The 20,484-nt window shown below is 51.2% G+C and overlaps 1 protein-coding gene across 7 annotated transcripts in view; it reads left to right on the top strand.

The window, feature by feature from the left end:
• The window catches only part of STAU1 (staufen double-stranded RNA binding protein 1), a 51,448-nt gene that overhangs the window by 28,615 nt on the left and 2,349 nt on the right, over positions 1-20,484 (top strand). For 5 of the 7 annotated variants that reach the window (XM_075571274.1, XM_075571273.1, XM_075571271.1 and 2 more), the window contains exons 7-15: positions 2,482-2,647; positions 3,212-3,310; positions 4,139-4,351; positions 6,303-6,446; positions 7,724-7,867; positions 9,886-9,961; positions 11,231-11,550; positions 12,921-13,043; positions 19,433-19,518. In XM_075571274.1, the coding sequence (XP_075427389.1) occupies positions 2,482-2,647; positions 3,212-3,310; positions 4,139-4,351; positions 6,303-6,446; positions 7,724-7,867; positions 9,886-9,961; positions 11,231-11,550; positions 12,921-13,043; positions 19,433-19,518 (1,371 nt within the window). Of the gene's footprint in view, positions 1-2,481; positions 2,648-3,211; positions 3,311-4,138; positions 4,352-6,302; positions 6,447-7,723; positions 7,868-9,885; positions 9,962-11,230; positions 11,551-12,920; positions 13,044-19,432; positions 19,568-20,484 lie in introns of all 7 variants that reach the window. The other 2 variants (XM_075571276.1, XM_075571275.1) reach the window with 1 other exon arrangement.

Below are 20,484 nucleotides of genomic sequence, written 5' to 3'. Positions count from 1 at the left end.
GGTTATGGGTCGTGAGTACCTTAGTGTACAAGACTGGTTATGGGTCGTGAGTACCTTTGTGTACAAGACTGGTTATGGGTCGTGAGTACCTTACTGTACAAGACTGGTTATGGGTCGTGAGTATCTTAGTGTACAAGACTGGTTATGGGTCGTGAGTATCTTTGTGTACAAGACTGGTTATGGGTCGTGAGTACCTTACTGTACAAGACTGGTTATGGGTCGTGAGTATCTTAGTGTACAAGACTGGTTATGGGTCGTGAGTATCTTTGTGTACAAGACTGGTTATGGGTCGTGAGTACCTTACTGTACAAGACTGGTTATGGGTCGTGAGTACCTTACTGTACAAGACTGGTTATGGGTCGTGAGTACCTTACTGTACAAGACTGGTTATTGGTCGTGAGTACCTTACTGTACAAGACTGGTTATGGGTCGTGAGTACCTTAGTGTACAAGACTGGTTATGGGTCGTGAGTACCTTAGTGTACAAGACTGGTTATGGGTCGTGAGTACCTTAGTGTACAAGACTGGTTATGGGTCGTGAGTACCTTACTGTACAAGACTGGTTATGGGTCGTGAGTACCTTAGTGTACAAGACTGGTTATGGGTCATGAGTACCTTACTGTACAAGACTGGTTATGGGTCGTGAGTACCTTAGTGTACAAGACTGGTTATGGGTCGTGAGTACCTTACTGTACAAGACTGGTTATGGGTCGTGAGTACCTTACTGTACAAGACTGGTTATGGGTCGTGAGTACCTTTCTGTACAAGACTGGTTATGGGTCGTGAGTACCTTGGTGTACAAGACTGGTTATGGGTCGTGAGTATCTTAGTGTACAAGACTGGTTATGGGTCGTGAGTACCTTACTGTACAAGACTGGTTATGGGTCGTGAGTACCTTAGTGTACAAGACTGGTTATGGGTCGTGAGTACCTTAGTGTACAAGACTGGTTCTGGGTCGTGAGTACCTTACTGTACAAGACTGGTTATGGGTCGTGAGTACCTTAGTGTACAAGACTGGTTATGGGTCGTGAGTACCTTAGTGTACAAGACTGGTTATGGGTCGTGAGTACCTTAGTGTACAAGACTGGTTATGGGTCGTGAGTACCTTACTGTACAAGACTGGTTATGGGTCGTGAGTACCTTACTGTACAAGACTGGTTATGGGTCGTGAGTATCTTAGTGTACAAGACTGGTTATGGGTCGTGAGTATCTTTGTGTACAAGACTGGTTATGGGTCGTGAGTACCTTACTGTACAAGACTGGTTATGGGTCGTGAGTATCTTAGTGTACAAGACTGGTTATGGGTCGTGAGTATCTTTGTGTACAAGACTGGTTATGGGTCGTGAGTACCTTACTGTACAAGACTGGTTATGGGTCGTGAGTACCTTACTGTACAAGACTGGTTATGGGTCGTGAGTACCTTACTGTACAAGACTGGTTATTGGTCGTGAGTACCTTACTGTACAAGACTGGTTATGGGTCGTGAGTACCTTAGTGTACAAGACTGGTTATGGGTCGTGAGTACCTTACTGTACAAGACTGGTTATGGGTCGTGAGTACCTTAGTGTACAAGACTGGTTATGGGTCGTGAGTACCTTACTGTACAAGACTGGTTATGGGTCGTGAGTACCTTACTGTACAAGACTGGTTATGGGTCGTGAGTACCTTACTGTACAAGACTGGTTATGGGTCGTGAGTACCTTAGTGTACAAGACTGGTTATGGGTCGTGAGTACCTTACTATACAAGACTGGTTATGGGTCGTGAGTACCTTAGTGTACAAGACTGGTTATGGGTCGTGAGTACCTTAGTGTACAAGACTGGTTATGGGTCGTGAGTACCTTACTGTACAAGACTGGTTATGGGTCGTGAGTACCTTACTGTACAAGACTGGTTATGGGTCGTGAGTACCTTAGTGTACAAGACTGGTTATGGGTCGTGAGTACCTTACTGTACAAGACTGGTTATGGGTCGTGAGTACCTTACTGTACAAGACTGGTTATGGGTCATCGCTGTGTTTGCATTAGTCTAGCTCCAGGGGAGAGAGACATTAGGTCAGTGAGGAGGTCGGAGGGCTCCTTCACTCGCGGGGGTCCGGACATCCCCTCAGGGTGCCATTCATTTGTTATCTTTCCTCAATCTTGGAGCATTTGTGACTTGTTATTAGCAACATTTCTCTTATCTTCAAGCCTGATAATGGTGTCTACAAACTTTCATATTAAGTACTTTTTACGAACACATATTGTTCAAATTGCCACATACAATATGTTCTGGATTTTGTGCACGGACACTTTTGAGCACTGACACGGGGGCCCAGGTGCTCCGGAAGCAGGGGGTCCCCAGAGCTGAAATTAATGGGGTTCAGCTCCGGAGACTCCTTGCTTCATACCTTTGTTAAAAAAAAAAATAAGAAATTTATAAAAGTGCATAAATTGCTCCTTTAAATCAATAATGAAGATATGAAATGTTTGCTTAACCTCCAGGTACTTCTATCCGTTCCCTGTCACACCCATACTCTACCAAGTCGAGCTTTCTATTGGGGGCCAGCAGTTTCACGGGAAAGGCAGAACGAGGCAGGCTGCTAAGCACGACGCTGCTGCCAAAGCCCTAAAGACCTTGGAGAATGAACCTCTTCCTGACAAACCAGAGGTACGGGGTTTTATTCTGGAAGCGACGTGAACATGTATGGGGAATAGCCTCTGTGTCTAGTATTGTTTAGCTAACCTGCAGAAGATGTGAGCGGACTGTGCCGGAGCCTAGATGATGTAAATAACCAATTGCTACAGGTGTAGCCACAGTAATTGTACCCGCTGGCGAGTTAAGGGGGAATATTCATTTTTTTATCACTGCCTTTGAGTCCTGCGGTATCCCTGGGATAGGCTGTGATCGGATGTAATAACCGTGGCTGAATACAACCGAACCGCATTATTTTCGTCTCTCGGGCACCCCTCTGGTTCCAAATATGCTTACTTGTGAAGTTACCAGTATTACCCCCTGATGTTTATAGGGGATTTAAATGGCCATCACAACCGGCGATGCTGCTGCTTCTCTTGGCTTGATATTTGGTATTATAAAAAAAGAAACCATGGGTTAAAACAGTAGCAGTAACTCCTTTAAAATATGCATTTATGGCGATTAATGTTGAAGTTGCTCCAGTTGTAAATACAGAAACTAAGTTCTTGATAGAAATGTACTTTTCTCTGTTTTTTTTAGGTTAATGGAAAAGTTCCAGATGAGGAGAACCTTAATAAATCGGAAATAAGCCAGGTTTTTGAGATTGCGCTTAAAAGGAACATGTCTGTGAACTTCGAGGTAAAACCCGTTTTTTTTTCCAACCCACATGTGTTGACCAGCTTCTGCTGCACTGACCACTTGCCGAGGACCTAGACATCCAAGAATGGCTTGACTATAGTTTATGGCTGTAACTTGAGCGCTTTGGTTAATCCATAAAGACCAAGCCATGTCATGCAGGGCAGTTAGAATCTGGTCACTTTTGCATTAGTCTCTTGATGCAGCGTAATTAGTGTTGGGTAGCTGAAGGCGTAACTTAATGGCGTCCGATCTCCTTGTGTCCTTGGACAAGTCACTTCATCTCCGTGTATAATTATTGGACCTGCAAGATTTTATGTACTCTTGTGATTTATCAGCACCATATATAAGAACATCTGTGCGCACACAGACATTTTTAATGCTGCCAATACCTTAAAGTAGACCTGGTCTCTCAATGGGGGGAAACGGTGTTGGGTATTGGATAAGTCTTTCCATTGGTTGTACAGTATCTCCAATTTTAAAATCTTGCTTTCCTTGAAACAGTTGTGTATCCACATCTCACAGATCCTCAAAACACCTTTCAAACTGTTTGCGGACTTTGGTTGAATATGCACAAGCACAGTGTTTCTAAACATAATTCAATTTTTTTTTTAAAAAGCATTAATTGCGCCTTGAAAGCTTTATCCTAGTGTAATAAACAGTTTGTAAAGACAAAACTGGGCTGAGAAAATTCAGAACCAGCAACCCAACCAAGGATTTCTGGTTTATTCTTTTGGACTCTAGTTTGCTTGCTGGTGGTTCTGGCGGTTTCTGAATGAATAATAAGGCTAATCAGTGAAGCATTTATTCTTGGTCTCCTACTTGGTTTAGGTGACTAAGGAAACGGGCCCTCCCCACATGAAAAGCTTCGTAACTAAAGTTTCTGTCGGGGAATTTTTGGGTGAAGGTGAAGGAAAAAGCAAGAAGATCTCCAAGAAGAATGCTGCCACGGCGGTGCTGGAGGAGCTGAGGACGCTGCCGCCCCTCCCCATGGTGGAGAAAATGAAACCACGCATCAAAAAGAAAACAAAATCCATAGTGAAGGTGAGCTCTTAAAATGACTTCAATACTTGACGGCCAATGGCCCGGCTCCTGTGCCACTGAGTAAAGTGCGTAAAGGTTTCCTTGCTGTGGCCCGGCTCCTGTGCCACTGAGTAAAGTGCGTAAAGGTTTCCTTGCTATGGCCCGGCTCCTGTGCCACTGAGTAAAGTGCGTAAAGGTTTCCTTGCTGTGGCCCGGCTCCTGTGCCACTGAGTAAAGTGCGTAAAGGTTTCCTTGCTGTGGCCCGGCTCCTGTGCCACTGAGTGAAGCGCGTAAAGGTTTCCTTGCTATGGCCCGGCTCCTGTGCCACTGAGTAAAGTGCGTAAAGGTTTCCTTGCTATGGCCCGGCTCCTGTGCCACTGAGTAAAGTGCGTAAAGGTTTCCTTGCTGTGGCCCGGCTCCTGTGCCACTGAGTGAAGCGCATAAAGGTTTCCTTGCTATGGCCCGGCTCCTGTGCCACTGAGTAAAGTGCGTAAAGGTTTCCTTGCTGTGGCCCGGCTCCTGTGCCACTGAGTGAAGTGCGTAAAGGTTTCCTTGCTGTGGCCCGGCTCCTGTGCCACTGAGTAAAGTGCGTAAAGGTTTCCTTGCTGTGGCCCGGCTCCTGTGCCACTGAGTAAAGTGCGTAAAGGTTTCCTTGCTATGGCCCGGCTCCTGTGCCACTGAGTGAAGCGCATAAAGGTTTCCTTGCTATGGCCCGGCTCCTGTGCCACTGAGTAAAGTGCGTAAAGGTTTCCTTGCTGTGGCCCGGCTCCTGTGCCACTGAGTGAAGTGCGTAAAGGTTTCCTTGCTGTGGCCCGGCTCCTGTGCCACTGAGTAAAGTGCGTAAAGGTTTCCTTGCTATGGCGAGGCTCCTGTGCCACTGAGTAAAGTGCGTAAAGGTTTCCTTGCTATGGCGAGGCACTGTGACGTTTTTATATACTGTAAATAAAAGGCAGGCTATTTGCTTTTATTACTTTAATGCAGGAATCCCCTTCTCTGCGTTTTTTTCCTGAGCTTGAACGGTAGTCGTCTTAGCTCCACGAACCCTTTGGTTTCTGAGATAATTACTGGTGAAGTAACCGGGCTTAAATCAGGGGAAACAAAATGGCTGCCAAATCTCTTGCCAGTAGGAAGCCACAAAACGTAACTTCCTGTTGGACAGCCATTTAAATCCCCTTTAGAAAGCAGGACGGAATGCCAGAAACGGCGCTGGTAATTATCTCCGGAACCGCCGGTGAAAGTATCGAGATTGAACTCCGGCGAAGCCTTTGGTATCTGAGACGGCTGCTTTATTTTGAATGGATCAATGTGTTTGGTTAATCATATTCTGGCCGTACCGTTGTCCTGAAGCCTACAATGCACGAGGGCTTGTGAGGTCCTACAGCGCTTGGGTACTCTGCGTACGCGGTCAGCCAGGAGTAGAGTTATTGTATCATACGACAAAGCTACACTCCTCCCAGATCAGTACATTAGCATGGAGAGGGAATCTGTGTAGGGTTTCCCTGCTTATAGGATGGGGATTTGAAGGTCTTCTGGACCTCAACCCGGGTTCTTTTCAGCTTTTCGGACCCCCGGTTTCTGAGATACCGGTGACGTTGCCAAATCTTGCGGGGCCGATAGGGAGACTTTAACGTCATCTGTTGCAATTCCTTTTGGGCAGCCATTTAAATCCCCACCAAGAACACCAGCGGCGAGTATGTCGACAGCCAGGGGGTCCCCTGATGGGTAAATAACCTGGTTCTACTCCAGGACCCCAGGTTCTTATACCAAATGTAACACGGCGGGACTGCTGCTTTAACGCATGTTAAATATAAATACGGTGGCATTCAGCATGTAATTGTGCTTGCGGTCGCAAGGACCAAGCTTTCAATCCGGGCGCGGATCTGTTTTAGAGGGATCCGTTACACAATCGCAGCAACTGTGACCGTTTTTCCGGTTGCGGGTGTAATAATCTCTCATTTCTTCCTTTGCGCAGCTCCCCACGAGCCCGGAGTACGGACAGGGCATGAATCCCATTAGCCGGCTCGCGCAGATACAGCAGGCCAAAAAGGACAAGGAGCCCGAGTACATGCTGATCACAGAAAGGGGTCTCCCGAGGCGCAGAGAGTTTGTCATGCAGGTTTGTGAGGGTCTCCCACCTACGGCGCTTTTAGCATCCGTTAAATTGCATACTGCGCCTCGGCTAACATTCAGGGCGCCTTTTCTCCTTTACTCTCCTTGCTCGGCCGCCGTTCTGTAGCTCGTGTTTATGGTTGCTGACGCCATTTTCACTTGCGGATGTTTTAGCAGCCAGCGCGCTACGTTAGTTGATTCACGACTGCACGGTCCTATCCAAACACTTGCTCTTTATCAGGATCTTCTGCCTGCTGTAACTCCCAACCTCTCATGGCCTGAAATCCCTTATTTTCATTTGACCTCCCTATACTATAATAAAGCTGTGTGTTCATGTATGACACTACATAAACTTCTCAATACATCTTCCCCCCCCCTGCCCTCCCTCCTGGTCCTCTCTTTCTCCCCCTCCCCCCCCCCCCAACTTTCCTGGTCCTCTCTTTCCCTCCCGGGCCTCTCTCTTCCCCCCCCCCTCCCTCTTGGTCCTCTCTTTCTCCCCCCCCCCCCCTAACTCTCCCGGTCCTCTCTTTCCCCCCCCCTCCCTCCCCCCCCAACTCTCCCGGTCCTCTCTTTCCCCTCCCCCCCCCCCCCCCAACTCTCCCGGTCCTCTCTCTCCCCTCTCCCTTCCGGTCCTCTCTCCCCCCCCTGCCCTTCCCTCCTGGTCCTCTCTCTTCCGTTCCCCCCCCCCCCTCCCGGTCCTCTCTTCCGTCCCCCCCTTTCTTGGTCCTCTCTTCCGCCCCCCCCCCCCACCCCGCTCCCTCCTGGTCCTCTCTTCCGCCCCCCCCCCCCTCCCTTTCCTCTCTTCTGTCCCCCCCTTTCCTGGTCCTCTCTTCCGTCTCCCCCCCCCTCCCTCCCGGTCCCTCCCCCCCCTTCCCTCCCGGTCCTCTCTTCTCCCCCCCCCCCCCCCTAACTCTCCCGGTCCTCTCTTTCCCCCCCCCCAACTCTCCCGGTCCTCTCTTTCCCCCCCCCCCCCCCAACTCTCCCGGTCCTCTCTTTCCCCCTCCCCCCCCCAACTCTCCCGATCCTCTCTCTCCCCCCCCCTGCCCTTCCCTCCTGGTCCTCTCTCTTCCGTCCCCCCCCCCCCCCCCCGGTCCTCTCTTCCGTCCCCCCCTTTCTTGGTCCTCTCTTCCCACCCCCCTCCCTCCTGGTCCTCTCTTCCGCCCCCCCCCCCTCCCTTTCCTCTCTTCCGTCCCCCCCTTTCCTGGTCCTCTCTTCCGTCTCTCCCCCCCCCCCCGGTCCCTCCCGGTCCCCTCCCCCCCCCCTCCCTCCCGGTCCCCTCCCCAGGTTAAAGTCGGGAGTCACACTGCGGAAGGCATGGGAACCAATAAGAAAGTAGCTAAACGGAACTCTGCCGAAAACATGTTGGAACTTCTGGGTTTTAAGGTGCCCCCGCCGCCCCCAAAGCCTGCTCTCAAGACAGAGGAAAAGGTAACAAAGCTGCCGTACGCTGTCATGGGCGTTCACTGTGCGAGGTCACTGTGCGAGGTCACTGTGCGAGGTCACCGTGCGAGGTCACCGTGCGAGGTCACCGTGCGAGGTCACCGTGCGAGGTCACCGTGCGAGGTCACCGTGCGATATCATTAATATCTTTTATTTATATAGCGCCACTAATGTTCATAGCGCGTCACAGCAGTAATACACGTGACAAAAATAAAAATTACACATAACACATAAATGGGAATAAGCGCTGCAGCAGGGACATGGCCCCGGGCATGTATACTGAGCTCTGGCCCCGGGCATGTATACTGAGCTCTGGCCCCGGGCATGCATACTGAGCTCTGGCCCCGGGCGTGTATACTGAGCTCTGGCCCCGGGCGTGTATACGGAGCTCTGGCCCCGGGCATGTATACGGAGCTCTGGCCCCGGGCATGTATACGGAGCTCTGGCCCCGGGCATGTATACTGAGCTCTGGCCCCGGGCGTGTATACGGAGCTCTGGCCCCGGGCGTGTATACGGAGCTCTGGCCCCGGGCGTGTATACGGAGCTCTGGCCCCGGGCATGTATACTGAGCTTTGGCCCCGGGCATGTATACTGAGCTCTGGCCCCGGGCGTGTATACTGAGCTCTGGCCCCGGGCGTGTATACTGAGCTCTGGCCCCGGGCGTGTATACTGAGCTCTGGCCCCGGGCGTGTATACGGAGCTCTGGCCCCGGGCGTGTATACGGAGCTCTGGCCCCGGGCATGTATACTGAGCTCTGGCCCCGGGCATGTATACTGAGCTCTGGCCCCGGGCATGTATACTGAGCTCTGGCCCCGGGCGTGTATACTGAGCTCTGGCCCCGGGCATGTATACCGAGCTCTGGCCCCGGGCATGTATACGGAGCTCTGGCCCCGGGCGTGTGTACTGAGCTCTGGCCCCGGGCGTGTGTACTGAGCTCTGGCCCCGGGCATGTATACTGAGCTCTGGCCCCGGGCATGTATACGGAGCTCTGGCCCCGGGCGTGTATACGGAGCTCTGGCCCCGGGCGTGTGTACTGAGCTCTGGCCCCGGGCGTGTGTGCTGAGCTCTGGCCCCGGGCGTGTATACTGAGCTCTGGCCCCGGGCGTGTATGCTGAGCTCTGGCCCCGGGCGTGTGTGCTGAGCTCTGGCCCCGGGCGTGTGTGCTGAGCTCTGGCCCCGGGCGTGTGTGCTGAGCTCTGGCCCCGGGCGTGTGTGCTGAGCTCTGGCCCCGGGCGTGTGTGCTGAGCTCTGGCCCCGGGCGTGTGTGCTGAGCTCTGGCCCCGGGCGTGTGTGCTGAGCTCTGGCCCCGGGCGCGTAGACGGAGCTCTGGCCCCGGGCGCGTAGACGGAGCTCTGGCCCCGGGCGCGTAGACGGAGCTCTGGCCCCGGGCGCGTAGACGGAGCTCTGGCCCCGGGCGCGTAGACGGAGCTCTGGCCCCGGGCGCGTAGACGGAGCTCTGGCCCCGGGCGCGTAGACGGAGCTCTGGCCCCGGGCGCGTAGACGGAGCTCTGGCCCCGGGCGCGTAGACGGAGCTCTGGCCCCGGGCGCGTAGACGGAGCTCTGGCCCCGGGCGCGTAGACGGAGCTCTGGCCCCGGGCGCGTAGACGGAGCTCTGGCCCCGGGCGCGTAGACGGAGCTCTGGCCCCGGGCGCGTAGACGGAGCTCTGGCCCCGGGCGCGTAGACGGAGCTCTGGCCCCGGGCGCGTAGACTGAGCTCTGGCCCCGGGCGCGTATACAGAGCTCTGGCCCTAGAGGATGAATATGACGGTTTCACGTGATCCTTCTTTTTTCCGTACGTTCTGACCTTTTACATTAGTGGGTGCAGAGAATATAGCAAAGCGAATGGGTTTCTGCGGTGTACGGGTGTACGCCCTGAGGCTGGCGCCTCTACACATGAAATACGTTCATTTACCTGCCGCTAAAATCCGGTGGGACCGGGGGGCTTTCTGTGGAAAATCTGCAATCGGGGAATGTAAAAAAGCGAAATAAATGGCATTGTATTTCAGACACCTGTGAAGAAGACGGGAGATGGCAGGAAGGTCACCTTTTTTGAGCCGGGCTCAGGAGAAGATGCTATTAATAGTAAGTTCCTTATTTTGGAAAAATAAAGAAATGTTTTGGATCACAGTGCATAAGTTTTAACAGTATAGAAATCCGTTTCTTGTTTATTATACACTGCTGTATGACAGGGTTCTCAACGCCAGTCCTCAAGCCTTCACCCCCCCCCCCAAAAAAAACAGGTCAGGTTCCCCTCTTCGCCCCTCTCCGACCTCTCCCCCCCTCTCCGACCTCTCCCCCCCTCCGACCTCTCCCCCCCTCTCCGACCTCTTCCCCCCTCTCTGACCTCTCCCACCCTCCGACCTCTCCCCCTCCCCCCCTCCGACCTCTTCCCCTCTCCCCCCTTCGTCCTCTTCCCCCCTCCCCCCCCCCCTCCGACCTATTCCCCTCTCCGCCTCTCCCTCTCCCCTCTCTGTATACTCTGTGGGCTCTTTACAAATTTATATTTACATTCACACACACACACACACACACACACACACACACACACACACACACACACACACACACACACACACACACACACGCACTTTTACATCACTTACATTCAGGGACCATTTAACACCTCAAGTCATAAAACGCATACTGCACAGGGGGGAGGGATAGGCTTCAATCACAGATCACATTCCAAGAGACACTGTTTTTAAGTTATCCTTGCTTCATTCAATGTAACATCGCCGGAAGAAGAGATCAGTGTATCTCGAAAGCTCGCACAAATAAAAGCATTTAGTTAGCCACAGAACGGTATCGTCTATTTGTGTTTGATTTTTTTTTATATATATATATATATATATATATATATATATATATATATATATATATATTAATAATAACAGCATGTTCTTGTATAGCGCTGCTAATTGTTCGCAGCGCTTTACAGAGACATTTTGCAGGCACAAGTCCCTGCCCCGTGGAGCTTACAATCTATGCCCAAGGTCACAAGGAGCCCACACCGGGAATTGAACCAGGCTCCCCTTCAAACTCTCTGTGCCAGTCAGTGTCTTTACTCACTAAGCCACTCCCTCTCATATATATTTATTTATTATTATTATTCATTTCCCAATACAATAAAGTGTCTTAATACAACCTCTAATCAGTATAAGCGCGTGCATACATACATGTATGTGTGTGCGTGCGTGTATACATACGTGTGCGTGCATACATGTGTGTGTGTGCGTTTGTGTGTGTGCGTGCGTACATACGTGTGTGTGTGTGTGTGCGTACATACGTGTGTGTGCGTACATACGTGTGTGTGTGTGTGTGTGTGTGTAATATAAACCTCGCCTTTTGCAGATCACAGGGAAGAAGAATTCAGGATGCCTTATCACAGCCACCAGCAGCTCCCGGCTGGGATCCTTCCCATGGTTCCGGAAGTGGCCCAAGCTGTGGGAGTTAATCAAGGACATCACACCAAAGATTTTAACAGGGTGGCACCCAACCCAGCCATGGCAACTGTGACGGCAATGATTGCCAGAGAGCTGCTGTATGCAGGCGCGTCTCCTACCGCCGATACCATCCTGAAAAACAACAACAACTCTGGCCACGTACCCCACGGCCCCCTTGCCAGGCCCTCCGAGCAATTAGATTATCTATCCAGAGTCCAAGGAGTGCAGGTACCAAGCCTACTTGTATGTAGGAGTATGTGTATACCCCTGCCTCCCTCTCTAACGGTCCCTTCTGTGCTCGGGGTGTCCTTTCTACAGCTTTTTCCTAAATGTGTCTCACCCCAGACGTGTTCAAACACCAACTAGCTTGCACATAGTCCGAAGCACGGAAATCATCCTTTGCTTCTCTAGCCAATGTGTAGTTCATACAATATAACCCTATATATACCCTATATATACGCCTTTTCCAGGTACACACAAAATCATAACATTATTTTTTATATAAGATCTACTAGAAATGTTGGAAAGTTTTCTGTCTGTTCGCTGGGCATTGGGCCGCCTCTTAATATTGTTACCACATATTGCATGATGGTTGCTGAGATCAAGGGGCAGGTTGTTGGCTGTTTGGATGACGTCACACACATGACGACAGCAAATTTCAGGGCGGTTCCATTTGTGCCATCGCACCGAGCCCCGTGGTTAGAGGCTCCGCGCTTTTCCCCGCAACAGTTAAACTGATTGTTGGGGGCGAGTACGTGGTCTGTGTAAGTGTCTCTCCCCTGGTCCGGCGGCATCTTCCCTCCTGCAGTGTCCCGTCGTGACGCCACAACGTGTGAGGAGACAGGCCCGCCGGACCAGGTAAGAGAGGGCCCGCGAAAGCTCCTTCACCGAGCCCCACAAAATGACAAGCCGGCCCTGTCGGCAATGATGTAACTGACCTTTGCGCCTGATGTAAAAAAACAAAAATATCGTTTACCCCACAGCACTAGAATAAAGACATGCATTTTTATTCCAAGAAGAAGCCCAAAAAATGTAATTATCCATTTATAAATCTTTGGTTTCTTGAAATTCCCGAGCCATGCCGGCTACTGCCAGTCAGTGTAATATCTTTGCATATGATGCTGACGGTACACAGTGTCGCACATACATTTTTCAGGTATAATTCTCTCTCCTAACGAGTTGCTTTGGGCACTAAAGTTAGTGACTTGTCCAGAGCCACGAGGAGAACGGAGACCAAGATTCAAACGGGATTCTCCCGCTCCAAATGTCGTTTTTCTTTTCCCCACTAAGCTACTCCTTCAGCTGCTGTAGTGTGTGTGTGTGTGCGGTTCGTGTGTGTGTGTGTGCGGTTCGTGTGTGTGTGTGTGTGCGGTTCGTGTGTGTGTGTGCGGTTCGTGTGTGTGTGTGTGCGGTTCGTGTGTGTGTGTGTGCGGTTCGTGTGTGTGTGTGCGGTTCGTGTGTGTGTGTGTGTGTGTGTGCGTGCGTGCGTGCGTGCGTGCGTGCGTGCGTGCGTGTGTGTGTGTGTGTGTGTGTGTTTTTATACGGTGTGTGTGTGTTTATTTATACGGTTCTCAGGTGTGTGTGTTTAATGTTTCCAGGTGGAATATAAAGATTTTCCGAAGAACAACAAAAACGAGTTTGTGTCCCTTATAAACTGTTCCTCTCAACCGCCACTAATCAGCCACGGGATCGGGAAGGACGTGGAATCCTGTCATGATATGGTAGGACTTGCTCACTCTGCGATGAACTTTCTATAAATGTTGGCGTGGGTCTTTGTTTAGTTATTGGCTGCATGTGCCACACTTGCTATCAAACACATTAATGCTACAAAAACCACCAATTTGCAAATATGAGCAGAATAGTAAATGTGTCTTTCTAATGAACCATATGAATATATACATGCACATCAATGCTAGGGGCTTCCTATGTAATGCAACTAAACTATGTGAATATATATATATATATATATATATATATATATATATACATGCACAGCAATGCTGGGGGCTTCCTATGTAATGCAACTAAACTATGTGAATATATATATATATATATATATATATATATATATATATATATATATATACATGCACAGCAATGCTGGGGGCTTCCTGTCTAATGCAACCAAACCATGTCAATATATATATACATGCACAGCAATGCTGGGGGCTTCCTGTCTAATGCAACTAAACCATGTGAATATATATATACATGCACAGCAACGCTGGGGGCTTCCCATCTAATGCAACTAAACCATGTGAATATATATATATATACATGCACAGCAATGCTGGGGGCTTCCTGTCTAATGCAACTAAACCATGTGAATATATATATACATGCACAGCAACGCTGGGGGCTTCCTATCTAATGCAACTAAACCATGTGAATATATATATATATACATGCACAGCAATGCTGGGGGCTTCCTGTCTAATGCAACTAAACCATGTGAATATATATATATATACACATGCACAGCAATGCTGGGGGCTTCCTGTCTAATGCAACTAAACCATGTGAATTTATATATATACATGCACAGCAATGCTGGGGGCTTCCTGTCTAATGCAACTAAACCATGTGAATATATATATATATATACATGCACAGCAATGCTGGGGGCTTCCTGTCTAATGCAACTAAACCATGTGAATTTATATATATACATGCACAGCAACGCTGGGGGCTTCCTGTCTAATGCAACTAAACCATGTGAATATATATATACATGCACAGCAATGCTGGGGGCTTCCTGTCTAATGCAACTAAACCATGTGAATATATATATATACATGCACAGCAACGCTGGGGGCTTCCTGTCTAATGCAACTAAACCATGTGAATATATATATACATGCACAGCAACGCTGGGGGCTTCCTGTCTAATGCAACTAAACCATGTGAATATATATATACATGCACAGCAACGCTGGGGGCTTCCTGTCTAATGCAACTAAACCATGTGAATATATATATACATGCACAGCAACGCTGGGGGCTTCCTGTCTAATGCAACTAAACCATGTGAATATATATATACATGCACAGCAACGCTGGGGGCTTCCTGTCTAATGCAACTAAACCATGTGAATTTATATATACACATGCACAGCAATGCTGGGGGCTTCCTGTCTAATGCAACTAAACCATGTGAATATATATATATATATACATGCACAGCAACGCTGGGGGCTTCCTGTCTAATGCAACTAAACCATGTGAATATATATATATACATGCACAGCAACGCTGGGGGCTTCCTGTCTAATGCAACTAAACCATGTGAATATATATATACATGCACAGCAACGCTGGGGGCTTCCTGTCTAATGCAACTAAACCATGTGAATTTATATATATACATGCACAGCAACGCTGGGGGCTTCCTGTCTAATGCAACTAAACCATGTGAATATATATATACATGCACAGCAATGCTGGGGGCTTCCTGTCTAATGCAACTAAACCATGTGAATATATATATATACATGCACAGCAACGCTGGGGGCTTCCTGTCTAATGCAACTAAACCATGTGAATATATATATACATGCACAGCAACGCTGGGGGCTTCCTGTCTAATGCAACTAAACCATGTGAATATATATATACATGCACAGCAACGCTGGGGGCTTCCTGTCTAATGCAACTAAACCATGTGAATATATATATACATGCACAGCAACGCTGGGGGCTTCCTGTCTAATGCAACTAAACCATGTGAATATATATATACATGCACAGCAACGCTGGGGGCTTCCTGTCTAATGCAACTAAACCATGTGAATTTATATATACACATGCACAGCAATGCTGGGGGCTTCCTGTCTAATGCAACTAAACCATGTGAATATATATATATATATACATGCACAGCAACGCTGGGGGCTTCCTGTCTAATGCAACTAAACCATGTGAATATATATATATACATGCACAGCAACGCTGGGGGCTTCCTGTCTAATGCAACTAAACCATGTGAATATATATATATACATGCACAGCAACGCTGGGGGCTTCCTATCTAATGCAACTAAACCATGTGAATATATATATACATGCACAGCAATGCTGGGGGCTTCCTATCTAATGCAACTGATATTTTTGGGGGTGGCAAGGTCCGTGGTTGGTTAGTGGTGCAGTTCCACTGGCGCTCAGGTTGCATTGCATGGAGAAAAAGTATAACGTGTATCGTTTGGATGGGTTTGTCCTTGAGCGCATAGGCCAGTGTTTTTCAACCAGGGTTCCCTGTAATTTTCTAGTCATTTTAAAATTGCACCAAATACCGAAGAATTTACAATGTATCTGATCTCAGACGCGCTATTAGGGCTCGTTCAGGGTGCCTGCTTTGGCATATGGAGGGCGCGCGTCCGCGAGTGCGCGCGTTGCTGATGTAGGAGACGTCCGATCATCCCCTGCCGACAGCCTGGGCGTTCTGTCGTTCAGTGGGCGTGTCTTTGACGTCACATCCTAATCCTCCCGGCCACAGACAGAGAGCAGGGATGAGGTGTTGCAGCCTTGAAATCATTCTGAAAAATGATTTCATTGGCTGCCTTGGTCCCTGTGACGCTGCTTCAGCTGCAGTAAACGAAATTTTCGTTTACTGAAGCTGTCGTCAGCGGCAACTCCTGGCTTCGGAGGCAGGGCAGTAGCTACCCTGACAACAAGTATTCAATTTGAATACTTTGTTGCTCACGGCAGCACGCACGTCAGCACGCCCGCCCGCCGAAGCCAGCACCTTGAACGAGGCCTTAGAGAGGGTTGGGGTTCCTTACAATGTATCTGATCTCAGACGCGCTATTAGAGAGGGTTGGGGTTCCTTACAATGTATCTGATCTCAGACGCGCTATTAGAGGGGGTTGGGGTTCCTTACAATGCATCTGATCTCAGACGCGCTATTAGAGAGGGTTGGGGTTCCTTACAATGCATCTGATCTCAAACGTGCTATTAGAGAGGGTTGGGGTTCCTTACAATGCATCTGATCTCAGACGCGCTATTAGAGAGGGTTGGGGGTTCCTCAGAATTTCACATTGGGTTCCTTAACCAAAAAAAGTATGAAACCACTTGCATACGCTGTCTGAATGCATGAAATAATGCACTGATCTGCAGCCCTTAGAAGTAGAAAAGAAGCCTGTATATTCTGGAACTGTACAGTGTGAATTTATGGTAGTGTGTGCCCTGTGAGATGCCTGCCACTGCACCAAGGCGCGTTCTACACGCACGGCGTGTTTTCTGCCCTGTGAGATGCCTGCCACTGCACCAAGGCGCGTTCTACACGCTCGGCGCGTTTTCTGCCCTGTGAGATGGTAAGCCTGCCACTGTACCAAGGCGCGTTCTACACGCACGGCGTGTTTTCTGCCCTGTGAGATGGTAAGCCTGCCACTGTACCAAGGCGCGTTCTACACGCACGGCGTGTTTTCTGCCCTGTGAGATGGTAAGCCTGCCACTGTACCAAGGCGCGTTCTACACGCACGGCGTGTTTGCTGCCCTGTGAGATGCCTGCCACTGCACCAAGGCGCGTTCTACACGCTCGGCGCGTTTGCTGCCCTGTGAGATGCCTGCCACTGTACCAAGGCGCGTTCTACACGCACAGCGTGTTTGCTGCCCTGTGAGATGGTAAGCCTGCCACTGTACCAAGGCGCGTTCTACACGCACGGCGTGTTTGCTGCCCTGTGAGATGCCTGCCACTGCACCAAGGCGCGTTCTACACGCTCGGCGCGTTTGCTGCCCTGTGAGATGCCTGCCACTGCACCAAGGCGCGTTCTACACGCACGGCGTGTTTGCTGCCCTGTGAGATGCCTGCCACTGTACCAAGGCGCGTTCTACACGCACAGCGTGTTTGCTGCCCTGTGAGATGGTAAGCTTGCCACTGCACCAAGGCGCGTTCTACACGCACAGCGTGTTTGCTGCCCTGTGAGATGCCTGCCACTGCACCAAGGCGCGTTCTCTGCCCTGTGAGATGGTAAGCTTGCCACTGCACCAAGGCGCGTTCTACACGCACGGCGTGTTTGCTGCCCTGTGAGATGCCTGCCACTGTACCAAGGCGCGTTCTACACGCACAGCGTGTTTGCTGCCCTGTGAGATGGTAAGCTTGCCACTGCACCAAGGCGCGTTCTACACGCACGGCGTGTTTGCTGCCCTGTGAGATGCCTGCCACTGTACCAAGGCGCGTTCTACACGCACAGCGTGTTTGCTGCCCTGTGAGATGGTAAGCTTGCCACTGTACCAAGGCGCGTTCTACACGCACGGCGTGTTTTCTGCCCTGTGAGATGGTAAGCCTGCCACTGTACCAAGGCGCGTTCTACACGCACAGCGTGTTTTCTGCCCTGTGAGATGGTAAGCCTGCCACTGTACCAAGGCGCGTTCTACACGCACAGCGTGTTTGCTGCCCTGTGAGATGCCTGCCACTGTACCAAGGCGCGTTCTACACGCACGGCGCGTTTTCTGCCCTGTGAGATGGTAAGCCTGCCACTGTACCAAGGCGCGTTCTACACGCACGGCGTGTTTTCTGCCCTGTGAGATGCCTGCCACTGCACCAAGGCGCGTTCTACACGCACGGCGTGTTTGCTGCCCTGTGAGATGCCTGCCACTGCACCAAGGCGCGTTCTACACGCTCGGCGTGTTTGCTGCCCTGTGAGATGGTAAGCCTGCCACTGCACCAAGGCGCGTTCTACACGCACGCCGTGTTTGCTGCCCTGTGAGATGCCTGCCACTGCACCAAGGCGCGTTCTACACGCTCGGCGTGTTTGCTGCCCTGTGAGATGCCTGCCACTGCACCAAGGCGCGTTCTACACGCACGGCGTGTTTGCTGCCCTGTGAGATGGTAAGCCTGCCACTGTACCAAGGCGCGTTCTACACGCACGGCGTGTTTTCTGCCCTGTGAGATGGTAAGCCTGCCACTGTACCAAGGCGCGTTCTACACGCACGTCGTGTTTTCTGCCCTGTGAGATGGTAAGCCTGCCACTGTACCAAGGCGCGTTCTACACGCACGGCGTGTTTGCTGCCCTGTGAGATGGTAAGCCTGCCACTGCACCAAGGCGCGTTCTACACGCACAGCGTGTTTTCTGCCCTGTGAGATGGTAAGCCTGCCACTGTACCAAGGCGCGTTCTACACGCACGGCGTGTTTGCTGCCCTGTGAGATGGTAAGCCTGCCACTGCACCAAGGCGCGTTCTACACGCACGGCGTGTTTTCTGCCCTGTGAGATGGTAAGCCTGCCACTGCACCAAGGCGCGTTCTACACGCACAGCGTGTTTGCTGCCCTGTGAGATGGTAAGCCTGCCACTGTACCAAGGCGCGTTCTACACGCACGGCGTGTTTTCTGCCCTGTGAGATGGTAAGCCTGCCACTGTACCAAGGCGCGTTCTACACGCACGGCGTGTTTGCTGCCCTGTGAGATGGTAAGCCTGCCACTGTACCAAGGCGCGTTCTACACGCACGGCGTGTTTTCTGCCCTGTGAGATGGTAAGCCTGCCACTGCACCAAGTCGCGTTCTACACGCACGGCGTGTTTGCTGCCCTGTGAGATGGTAAGCCTGCCACTGCACCAAGGCGCGTTCTACACGCTCGGCGTGTTTGCTGCCCTGTGAGATGCCTGCCACTGCACCAAGGCGCGTTCTACACGCACGGCGTGTTTGCTGCCCTGTGAGATGCCTGCCACTGCACCAAGGCGCGTTCTACACGCTCGGCGTGTTTGCTGCCCTGTGAGATGCCTGCCACTGCACCAAGGCGCGTTCTACACGCTCGGCGTGTTTGCTGCCCTGTGAGATGCCTGCCACTGCACCAAGGCGCGTTCTACACGCACGGCGCGTTTGCTGCCCTGTGAGATGCCTGCCACTGCACCAAGGCGCGTTCTACACGCACGGCGCGTTTTCTGCCCTGTGAGATGCCTGCCACTGCACCAAGGCGCGTTCTACACGCACGGCGCGTTTGCTGCCCTGTGAGATGCCTGCCACTGCACCAAGGTGCGTTCTACACGCTCGGCGTGTTTGCTGCCCTGTGAGATGCCTGCCACTGTACCAAGGCGTGTTTGCTGCCCTGTGAACCTAAGTGGATTAAGTTTCATGTTTGAATATAAGTGACTCTGCTTTATTATTGCTGTTATTTCAGGCTGCATTGAACATCTTAAAGCTGCTGTCGGAGCTGGACCAGCAGAACGCAGAGATGCCACGAACAGGAAACGGACCAATGTCTGTGTGAGTCGTCCCAGTTTTGGCCAAACCTCGCTATGAATGTAGCTGCAAAGTTAGTGACAGTGGCTGTGATTTCATGCCAACTCTTTAGTGGGCAACAGTGGGTTAATCCAGGGGTGCTCCAGTCCTCATGTGCCCCCTAACAGGTCTGGTTTTCAGGATATTCCAACTTCACAGGTGGCTCATTCAGTGCCTGCTTCAGCACCGGTGGCTCAATAAGTCCCTGCTTCAGCACCGGTGGCTCAATGAGTCCATGCTTCAGCACCGGTGGCTCAATCAGAGACTCCAACTGAGGATCTGATTGAGCCACCTGTACTGAAGCTGGGATATCCTGAAAATATTACCTGTTGGGGGGGCTTGAGGGCTGGGTTAATCTTTGTACAATGTTTTAGGAGTGGAAGCCACATCCCAAACCAAAACACGGGGGAAAGTGCGCCCCATAACCTTTAATCTTTTAAAAATGCGGCTACTATTAGTTCACTTAAGCCTTGTGAGTGACTGTTCCTTTAAAGGTCCAATCCCTGCTAGCTGACCTAAACACAGCGAATAATGTAATGATCTAATTGTTTTCTTTAAACGCACATAACCATGTTTAAATCTAATATCGGCGGCGTTTGTTTATCAAGAACGATTTTCTCCACGCCCGCGTGCTTTCCGCGCCCCCGCGTGCTTTCCGCGCCCCCGCGTGCTTTCCGCGCCCCCGCGTGCTTTCCGCGCCCCCGCGTGCTTTCCGCGCCCCCGCGTGCTTTCCGCGCCCCCGCGTGCTTTCCGCGCCCCCGCGTGCTTTCCGCGCCCCCGCGTGCTTTCCGCGCCCCCGCGTGCTCTCCGCGCCCCCGCGTGCTCTCCGCGCCCCCGCGTGCTTTCCGCGCCCCCGCGTGCTTTCCGCGCCCCCGCGTGCTTTCCGCGCCCCCGCGTGCTTTCCGCGCCCCCGCGTGCTTTCCGCGCCCCCGCGTGCTTTCCGCGCCCCCG

Source organism: Ascaphus truei, chromosome 15, assembly GCF_040206685.1.
Source record: "Ascaphus truei isolate aAscTru1 chromosome 15, aAscTru1.hap1, whole genome shotgun sequence".
Taxonomy (NCBI): Eukaryota; Metazoa; Chordata; class Amphibia; order Anura; family Ascaphidae; genus Ascaphus; species Ascaphus truei.
The sequence above is the reverse complement of the archived record's forward strand: the minus strand, read 5'-3'. Positions and strand labels throughout refer to the sequence as shown.